Source organism: Mus pahari, chromosome 18 (genome assembly GCF_900095145.1).
Source record: "Mus pahari chromosome 18, PAHARI_EIJ_v1.1, whole genome shotgun sequence".
In the NCBI taxonomy this organism is placed as follows: Eukaryota; Metazoa; Chordata; class Mammalia; order Rodentia; family Muridae; genus Mus; species Mus pahari.
Genome location: NC_034607.1, coordinates 1051226 through 1061673, shown reverse-complemented (window position 1 = coordinate 1061673; position 10448 = coordinate 1051226). Strand labels below are relative to the sequence as shown.

At 45.8% G+C, this 10448-nt stretch overlaps 1 protein-coding gene across 1 annotated transcript; it reads left to right on the top strand.

Annotated features, from left to right (window-relative positions):
* The first annotated feature begins 1237 nt into the window (after window positions 1-1237).
* Window positions 1238-5321, top strand: LOC110335392 (ATPase MORC2B). The gene is made up of 2 exons (XM_021217528.1): window positions 1238-1703; window positions 2083-5321. Exon 2 carries the CDS (start codon window positions 2109-2111, stop codon window positions 5181-5183), a length of 3075 nt encoding a protein of 1024 aa, XP_021073187.1. The 5' UTR covers window positions 1238-1703; window positions 2083-2108; the 3' UTR covers window positions 5184-5321.
* Window positions 5322-10448: the final 5127 nt, after the last annotated feature.

Sequence of the window (10448 nt, the reverse complement as noted above, 5' to 3'; positions counted from 1 at the left end):
GAGAGGGAGAGGGAGAGGGAGAGGGAGAGGGAGAGGGAGAAGAGGAAGAAGAACAAAACATAGAAGAAGAAAAGGAAGAGGAGGAAGCAGAGGAGGAAAGCCATCTCTTAAACAATGCTCTCATTTCAATGCTTTTGAAATGAGATTCCAGCCATAAGCCCTTCACAACCCTGTTTGCTCCCATACCTGGCAAGAAGAGGGGAGGGTTCTAAGTGACAATGGTTTTCTCATCGCAAGAGGATCTTGGCAATGAATACCATGAAGTCACACTGTGCAACAAACCTCACACAAAAGATTTACTGGGGTTCGTCTGCCACTGGCCAGGAAGAGACTGCAGAGGGCTGGACAGAAAGGAAGATTTTTATACGGTTTTTGGAGCATGTTCCATGAGCTTGATGGGAAAGTATGGAAGGATAGGAAATATCATTTGTTCATTAAACTTGAGCCAAGGGTGGTAATAGTGATTTCCAAGTCTCTGAACTGGAGGTCAAGCCAGGGGCAAGATGTTTTTCTTTTGAGCTATGCCTTGGGCTTGAGATCAAGGGTCAGAGTTCCCTGGCCCTTTTACTCTACAATGGTGGCTGGGGAAGGGGAAAATATGGTCTCACAAAGCCCAAGATGGACTCTTATTATCTATGATCCTCCTGCATCCACACTCCAAGTGCTAGAACAATTGTGCATTACAATGCCTACGCAGCAAAAATAGGTTCCTTGGTTCCACTGTTACTGATGGTGTCTGTGCCAGGTTAATCAGGTCCTTGGCATCTTGCTCAAAGAACTTAAGGACTAAAGCTTGAGTCTGGGGAGATGGCGCAAGGGTTAAGAGGGCTTACTGCTCTTTCTTGAGAACCAACTTCGATTCCCAGCACCCAGGTACGGAGGCTGACAAACTGCCTGTGACTCCAACTCCAGAGGATCAGTCAGCTTCTGCAGTCATCCACACACAAATGACATATAGTCACCAGATAACATGAAAAGTGTTTAATAAAAAGGCCTAGGTCTGTGAGCATTAACGACACAAAAGCAGAAAATGAGATAGCTTTAGCGATGGCAGAGAAGCAGCAAACTCTAAATTCCTGCTGTTACTCCTGCCATCTTTTGTTCCAGCACCCATTATTACAATCCAGTCGAGCTTCGCGCTTTAGCTATGTAGAGACCTAGTTCAGCCGACAGGTGACGCTCCAAGGCGGCGGAGGAGGCCCGTGGTTCCAAGCGCGCTGCGGCGGTTGAATTCGAGTTCTAAAAGAGGGACAAGGGCTTCTGGGAGTTGTGGCCAGTGGCCAGTGCGCATGAGCTGGTTAGTGGTGCGGTTGCAACTGTCCCGCACCTTGGATCTCAGCCTTGAAAGCTGAGACTCACACCTCCCAGAGGATGAAGTACCAGCAGGATCCCAAGTCTGACAGGGAATGGTGTAGGGCCATAGCAGCCACATGAGATTTGGGTGGGTCTGTTATGAGGAGTTTCTGTTGGCTACTGTGAGGTCATTTCACACAGCACCCTCTGGTGATTGTGACATAGCATTAAACTGGGTTTGAATTTGAAAGGCTGGTAAGGAACCACAAAGACCTTTTTCAGTTGCCAAGTGGGATACTACGCTATGAAAGGACCTTCTTCTAGTACTGCAGTTATTTAAGAATATTTTGGTCAATAGTGAAGATGTAGATGAAAGTTAAGTTTCCTGGTAGACGTAGATTTCCACACCGGTAAGTCTTCTCATTAAAAAATTTAGGACATGAAATGGCTCAAAGAATGTCCAGATAAAACAGTGACAATCAAGTCGAGCTGTTAAGGACTACCCACTTTTAAACCAGATCATCTGAAATGAACTAAAAAAAAAAAAAAAAATTAACACTCAAAGTTCTTTAGAAATGCAGGTTTAGGCTTCACCCACCTACCCACCCAAAATAATTGCATCATACTTATTGAAAATTAGAAAGAAAGGAAAAAATAAATCTCAGTTTCAGATATCTCTGTATTTTGGATAGTTACTAAATAACTTCTATCAGTAAGTAGCCGGACCTACCCTTTACTGAGTAGAACCCAAGAAAATCTGTCCCAATACATGTATTTCTCCATTATTAGGTAAGACTGGAGACTTCATTTGAGTCATGGCGTTTACCAATTACAGCACTCTCAACCGGGCTCAACTAACCTTTGATTATCTACATACAAATTCAACTACCCATGAATTTTTGTTTGGTGCTCTTGCTGAACTGATTGATAATGCAAGAGATGCTAGTGCCACCAAGATAGATATTTATGCTGAAAAGCGAGAGGACCTTCAAGGAGGATTCATGCTTTGCTTTCTGGATAATGGAGTTGGAATGGATCCAAACGATGCCATCAGTGTGATCCAATTTGGGAAATCAGCCAAACGAACACCAGAGTCCACACAGATTGGGCGGTACGGGAATGGGCTAAAATCAGGGTCATTGCGTATTGGGAAGGATTTTATCCTCTTCACTAAGAAAGAAGACACCATGAGTTGCCTCTTCCTGTCTCGAACATTTCATGAGGAAGAAGGCATTGAGGAAGTGATAGTCCCTTTGCCTACTTGGAATATTCAGACACGAGAACCTGTCACAGACAACATGGAGAAGTTTGCCATCGAGACGGAGCTCATCTATAAGTATTCTCCCTTCCACACTGAGGAAGAAGTGATGACCCAGTTTACAAAGATTTCTGGGACTAGTGGAACCCTAGTCATCATTTTCAATCTCAAACTCATGGACAATGGAGAACCCGAACTAGACATAACCTCAAATCCAAAAGATATCCGGATGGCAGAGATATCCCAAGAAGGCATAAAGCCAGAGCAGCACTCCTTCTGTGCCTATGCTGCTGTGTTGTATATCGATCCTCGTATGAGGATTTTTATTCACGGGCACAAGGTGCAGACCAAAAAGCTCTGCTGCTGCCTGTATAAACCCAGGAAGTACACCTTCACATCACTCCGTTTTAAGACTAGGGCAGAACAAGAGGTGAAGAAGGCAGACCAGGTAGCACGGCTCGCTGAAGAGAAGGCCCAGGAAGCAGAGAGCAAAGCCCGTACATTAGAAATACACATAGGTGGCGACATCACCCGGGACTCCAGGGTGACGCTGCGTCAGGTCCAGAATACAGCCGTCACCCTCCGAAGAGAAGCGGATGTCAAGAAAAGGATCAGAGACGCCAAGCAGCGAGCACTCAAAGAACCTAAGGAGTTGACTTTTGTTTTTGGTGTCAACATTGAACACCGTGACCATGATGGCATGTTTATCTACAACTGTAGCCGCCTGATCAAGATGTATGAGAAAGTGGGCCCACAGCTGGAAAAGGGCATGGCATGTGGTGGGGTTGTTGGAGTCATTGATGTTCCCTACTTGGTCCTGGAACCTACACACAACAAGCAAGGCTTTGCTGATGCCAAGGAGTACCGCCACCTTCTGCGGGCCATGGGGGAGTACCTGGCACAGTACTGGAAGGACATAGAAATTGCCCAGCATGGAATTATTAAGTTCTGGAATGAGTTTGGCTACCTTTCAGCTAACTGGAACAGACCCCCATCTGATGAGTTGCATTTCAAACGCAAGAGAGCTATGCAAGTCCCAACCACTATACAGTGTGATTTATGTCTAAAGTGGAGAACCCTCCCCTTCCAGTTAAGTGCTGTAGAAAAAGGTTACCCAGACCACTGGGTTTGTTCCATGAACCCTGATCCTGAACAGGACCAGTGTGAGGCTTTTGAACTGAAGCAGAAAATTCCTCTGGGGATATTAAAAAAGGTCCCAAAGACACAAGAAGAAAGACAGAAGCAGCTGACAGAGAAAATTCACCAAGAGCAGAGGAAGCTTAAGGCCCTTAAGAAAATCAAGCCTATCCATTCACAAAGTGACCTAAAAAAATTACCCTTGGAAGTGACTTCCAGACCTTTCTCCAAATATCCTGCTCATATATTTCAGGGTCCTCAGCCATCTTTCCGTGCAGTAAAAAAGAATGCCCCACGAAGACACCAGTCCACGCATGCGCCATTCAGACAGCGCCAAAGGTCTTCTATCATCTGCACCAATCCAAAACCTCCTGCTCTGGCAGCCCAAACAGAGGCTGTGCTGCTCCAGCCACCTGAGACACCCCCAAAGCCAATGAGCCCCCTGGTCAAAACTATACCCCAACCCACACCTCTGGTACAACCCCTGTCACCATCTGTAGTCCCCAACTCCAACAACCTTTGGAAGGTCAAAACTTCCAAAACCATGAACACTCCAGCGGCCGAGATGCCAGATGTACCTGTTAATCCCTTACTGGTGAATTGTGATCATAAGCGGAGTCTTGAGGTCTCTGATGAAATAGCACATGAAGACAGGAGGAAGAGGATGTGCACACGGGGCAGGATTACTGAGAAGAAAGAAAAGATTCGAGCAAGTGAGCTCTCAGGCAGTGCTAAGGAAGAGAATCCAGCTGACCTCAGGAGAGCTCAGAAAGAGAAAGATAAAGGGCTGTATGTGGAGGTACGTGTGATGGGAGAGTGCTACAAGGGACATGTCACAGCTGTGGAGGTGGGTGATAATGTGGTGTGGTGGAAGGTCAAGTTTGAGGACATGCCCAAGGATAACCGACCAAGAGACTGCTGGGTGGAAAAGGGCAGTGAAAATGTATGGCTGGTGAAGCCATCTCCAGAGTACCAGAGCACTGACGAACAGCAAGAGGATATAAAAGGGGAGGAGGACACTGTGATCCCTCAGGTTTTGGCACTGCAGGGGGCCTCCACCTCTGAATGCTTCTGCACTGAACCCGACACTACTGCCCCAACAGCCAATCACAAGACCACTGACCTCTTGGTCCAAATTCTCTGGAACTGCCTACGTTATTTCATGCCTCTGAGTTTCCCCATATCCAAGAAGGAGCTGGGTGCTATGAATTCAGAAGAATTATTGTCTCTCCCTCTGAAAGAGTGCTTCAAGCAATATGAAGTCAGACTCCAAAATCTCTGCCATTCCTACCAAAGCTGTGCTGACTCACAAGCCAAGGTCTCTGAGGAAAGCCTGCGCATCTCCCAGAAAAAACTCCAAGAAACAGAGGAGAAACTCCAGAAGCTGAGGACCAATATTCGGGCACTCCTGCAAATGGCTCAGGAAGACATAAACATCAGGGCAGATGATGAGCTGGATGCCTACATTGAGAATCTCATCAGCAGTGATGACTGAGAAACATCAAAAGAGATCAGCTCCCATCCTCAACATTTCCACAGTCTCTGTGGAGAGATGTTCCATTCATGCGTTTTGGGTGGGAGACTCTGGTCCTTTGAATCTTCCTCCCTGAATTTATAAATATTTTTAAAGATTTATTTTGCTTTTCATTTGTGTATGTGTGCATGTCTATCCTTAAAGCACTGGCCTCACAGGCCAAAGAACTAAAGTTATGAGAGGTCCTGAGCTGCCTGGTGTAGGTGCAGGTCCTCTGTGATAATCACTTTTTTAAAAAGATTTATTTTATTTGAGTACACAGTTGCTGTTCTTCAGATATACCAGAAGAGAGCATCAGATCTCGTTATAGATGGTTGTGAGCCACCATGTGGTTGCTGGGAATTGAACTCAGGACCTCTGGAAGAGCAGTCAGTCAATGCTCTTAACTTCTCAGCCATCTCTCCAACCCCAACAATAATCACTCTTAACTACTAAACCATTTCTCCTGCCCCCAGATATTTGCTGTTTTGTTTTGTTGTTTAAAGAGACCATACTTCTTTTATGTGACCTAAGCAAATGCCAAAAACCTTTGCATTTTTTTGGTTGTGAAATCTGAACCATTCAGCTCTCAAAGGGAAATGAAGTTGGAGAAACTGCAGAGCAAGTGTGGTTTTCTCCTAGAGGTTCAACAGTGGGACGTTTGATACATGGAGGTGGTAAAAGGCCCAGACCTGTCAGACCCTAGGGGCTCAGACCTGGTGGGGGAGCATCTAAGGGTGTTGAAGCAGGCAGAAAGACTCTACCCAATGTCCTGTTCTTTGATCAGGAGTGTGAGGGTCTACAGGCTGCCCACGTAGCTACCAGGGTCCAGACAGCTTGATGAATGACAGCAGGTTCTTGCCATCCTAACATCTCATGCATCACTCAATTTCCCGTTCAAGAAGTGATTTCCTGAGGCTCCTATGGTCTAGGTCTATGAGACTATCTAGGTCACTGGCTTGGGTGGCACTGCAAGAACTTTCCTGAAAAGGGTCAAGTGTGAAGGAGCCCTGTAGAGGTGGAGGCTGCATTTACAGCCGTCTCAGTGAGGCTCCTCCCATTGAAAGCCATTGCTGCTGCCTTTCTATATCTTTCTCTGTTAGGCCCCACAGGGCTCTAAAGCACCCCTGCTATGGAGCAGTGAGAAGGGAAGACCTGGGAAGCCTGCCAGCCCTCCACTCGGTGCCTAGGCACAACCTCAGACAGCTAATCAGGGTCAATGCAAAGAAGCTCCTGAGGTTTGCCTAATGGTTCCAACCCCTCAACTTGTCTCATTCCTATTCAAAGCTACTAAAGACACGGATATGACTTGAAAATGGGGACGTGGTGATGGGGGGACCTGACCCCAGAAGCCATAGGTGCTTCGCTACTTATGCACACATGGCTTTAAAAAATGCCTGTTGAGTTCTGGGCTTCTGTGTGTGGTGTGTTTGGGAGAGAAGGAGGGAGACTACACACAGTGGGCTTTTTGAGGAGAATACCACTCAGAAGTAGTCTTTTCTCAAGTGTTCTCCAAAAAAGGGTTTTCCTGAGCTGATGGACATGCTCTGCTCCCCAAATCTAGCCGTTTGTTGATCCCACTAGGCAGGGTGTGGTGGTCTGTTTTTGTTCTGAGACATATTACATTTTAAAAGAGTTTTATATGGATGTGTTCCCTCTCCTCCCTCTCCCTCTCCCTCTCCCTCTTCCTCTCCAACCCCTCTCTCTTCCCATGTGTTTGTGTGTGTGTGCGCGCGCACGCGTGTGTGTGTGAGTGTGTGTGTGTGTGTGCATCCTGTCTACAAGAAATGCTGTCACAGGGAATGGAGCAGAGACTAAGGGTCAACCAATAGCCCTTGAGACTCATGACATGGGCGCGCAGCAATCTCTAACACTATTAATGATAATATTAATATTATTATGCTTGCAGACAAAATCAAGTTGTCCTTTGAGAGGCTCCACCCAACAGCTTACTCAGACAGATATAGACACACACAGTCAGTGGATGGAGCTTGGGGACTCTTATGGAAGAATAGAAGGAATTGCAGGGTCAAAGGGGATAGGAACTTCACAGGAAGGCCAACTGAATCAACTAACCAACTTGGACTCTTGGGGCTCTCAGAATCTGAACCACCAGCCAAAGACTATATGGGGGCTGGAACTGAGCCAACCCCACCCCCAGCACATATGCAGCAGATGTGTGGCTTGGTACAGCTTGATCTTCATGAGCAGCCCTCAACAACTGGATCAGGGTCTGTCCCTAAATCTGTTGCCTGCTGGTGGATCCTGTTCCCCTGACTGGGCTGCCTTTTCTGGCCTCAGTGGGAGGAGTGCCTAGCCTTGCAGAGATGGTGGGAGTATACCTAGGGGTACCCCTACTGCTCAGAGGAGAAGGAGAGAAGTAATGGGGGAAGAATTGTGGGACTGGGTAACCTGGAGGGGGGCAGTGAGATGGATGTAAAATAAATAAGTTAAAAAAACAAAAACAAACAAAAATGAAGAATAAAACAACAACAAAATCAAAACACTCTGCTCAGAGAGGGCATTATAATGTGCCGCAGATTACTCTCCACTGTGCATCTGTTCTTCGCTAACAGTTTTTTCTTATATGCTTATTTTGGAGTCTTAGCAATGATTCTGGACTTTGCTTTGTACTTTATTCTCCTGCGGCACTTGGTTATTTGTTGTTTTGTTTTGTTTCTCGCCTTTGCCTTTAAAAATAAAATACTGATTAAGGGGGGACCTGACCTTGTTTGAAAGGGTGCTAATAGTGCAAAGTGCTTGCTTTGGGGCTGGAGAAATCACTCAGCATTTAAGAGCGCTAGCTGCTTCCAGGGGACTCTGGTTGGAGTCCCAGCACCTACCTGGAGTCTCCAAACGGTAACTCCTATTCCAGGAGTTCCAACAGCCTCACACAGACAGACTCACAGGCAGGCAGAACTCCAGGGCTGCTGCGGCAGAGGTTCATTTCCCAGCACCCACTCAGTGACTCACAATCGGTGTGAATCACCCTTAAGTGCAGTACCAGGAGCTCCTCTAACCCATACCACTGGCTGTCAACCATTCATGACACACACACTGACATGCAGGCCAAACACTCCTAAACATAAAAATTCATAAACCTTTTTATTTATGAATGCTACTATTTTTAAGGAGGTCTGTGTGTTCTGCCAGGTCAGAGATTGCAGGACTGGAGGGAGGAATGAAACTGAAGGAAAGCTGACTCTGTAAGAGATCTGTCGAGGCTGATAAATTGAACTAATCATTTTTAGGCAGAAAGCAGAAGCTTGGAAAGTGTGTCTATGGTCTTGTAGGTGAGAAAGTAGGAAAACATTTCAGTGTGCGAGAAGGATGTTTTGGTGTACTAGGCTTCTAGATCATGAGGATTGTGAGGTATTACTGGGGTTGTTAAGCTTAGCGCATCGGTCTTGGCATCCCATCCTCAGTAGGCACAGTGAGAGACATCTCAATAGCAAGCCTTGAATCACATCTTTGGTTGTTTAAGCCAGATCTGAAACCATAAAATGAGGTGACACATAGTGCTTCCTCCAGGTACTTTCAAGATGGAGAATACTGTACAGAGCAAACACGCTTTCAGTTGTCTGAGGCAGGAGGATTGCCAGAGTTTGAAGTTACAGAGTGAATACCAGGTCAGCCAGGGTCCATAAGTGTAATATAACAGAAGTTATAGTTTATTCTGCTGAGGGTCATCACACAATGTTCACACTCTACATTTCTAACTACTCTCCTAAGTCTATCTCCCTAAGGCTGTTCGCCTGAGTTGTGTCATAGCTGAATCCATCTCTAACAGAAGTCTCTGATTCAAAGGTCAAGGTCCTGGGGGACACTCCAGCTGTGGGGCAGATCAAGATGGCGTTTCTCTAGATGTGCCAAGCAGGGCATTGTTCTTGGTCTCTGCTTATGTACTGTCCACTAGACGCCAAAGGGTTCTAGGACTGTGTCTGGTTGTTTGGAGTAAGTGGTGTTCACCATGTTCTGGTTATCAGGAGCAGCCTTGGATGTAGAAAGTATCCCGAGTTATTTTTACATGTCTAAAAGGCATTTTTACTGTGCTCATTACAATAAGAATGAGCTCTAGTAGTGTGGAGGATGTAGCTGACTTGGTAGAGTGCTTGCCCGGTTTACTACCGGGCATTGGTTACTCATGAGTGCTAAACCGGATTGGTGGTGAACAGGACTGTAATCCTCACATTCTAGTCATGGAAACAGCAGAAAATTTAGTTTAAAGTCATCTTCATCTTGCCTCCTGAATTGGGTTATATAATATCCAGTCTCAAAACACCAGGGTACATAGCAAAAGTATGTGGGAGCCAGACATAGTAGTATATCCTTGTCTAGATGTACATTGCTAGAGCAAGGTGTTAAATTTCATCTTTTATGTATAGGTGGTCCTATAATAAAATGTGCCTGCACTACAAGAGGTTATGTGATCCCCTAAGACTGGAATTAGGTGGTTGTGGGCCAACATGTGGATGCTGGGAATTGAACCCAGCAAGGACAGCAAATGCTCTTAACTGCCAAGCCAGCTTTCCAGCCTGACCCTGTCATTTTAACACTGGGTAATGGAGGCCAGAGGATTAGGATTCAGGTCATCCATGGCTGCACAGGGAGCTAAAGCCAAGCACTGCTGGCTCAGACCTTTAATCCCAGCATTTGTCAGGCAGAAGCAGTTGGATTTCTGTGGGCCAACCTAGTCTAAATTAACGATTTGGATGTCCAGACCTGTTAGGACTATACAGTGAGACCCTGTCTAACAAAATGAAACACACACACACACACACACACACACACACACACACACACACACACACTAACATATTGCCTCACAAACAAATGAAAACAACCACAAAAAGAATTTTATTTAGCCAGGCTTGTATTTAAAGACAGGCTCATGCTCTGGCCAAAACTGTTCTCTAATTCCTGTAAATCCTCTCAGCCTCTGAGACTCTGGGATTACTGGCCTAGGGTTCAAATAAATTAAATTATTATTAAATTGTATTCATTATTAGTAGGTATGTGTGTACACACACTACAGTGTACATGGAAGTCAGAAGACCACTCTTGTAGAGTCATTTCTATCACCTATTATGTGGGTTGTGGGGATTAAACTCTATTAAACATATGTAGCAAGCAAGCACCTTTACCCAGAGCAGTAACAGCCCTTTGTGTGGAGTGAGATGTGTGTAGCTGCAGATGTAGCCATGGGAGTGGACTCAGTTGTGCTCATTAAGTGGGATACAGGTACAG

What these genes read in the sequence shown, in the direction of transcription:
- LOC110335392 (XM_021217528.1), top strand. Translation starts at nt 2,109, where the DNA reads ATGGCGTTTACCAATTACAGCACTCTCAACCGGGCTCAACTAACCTTT.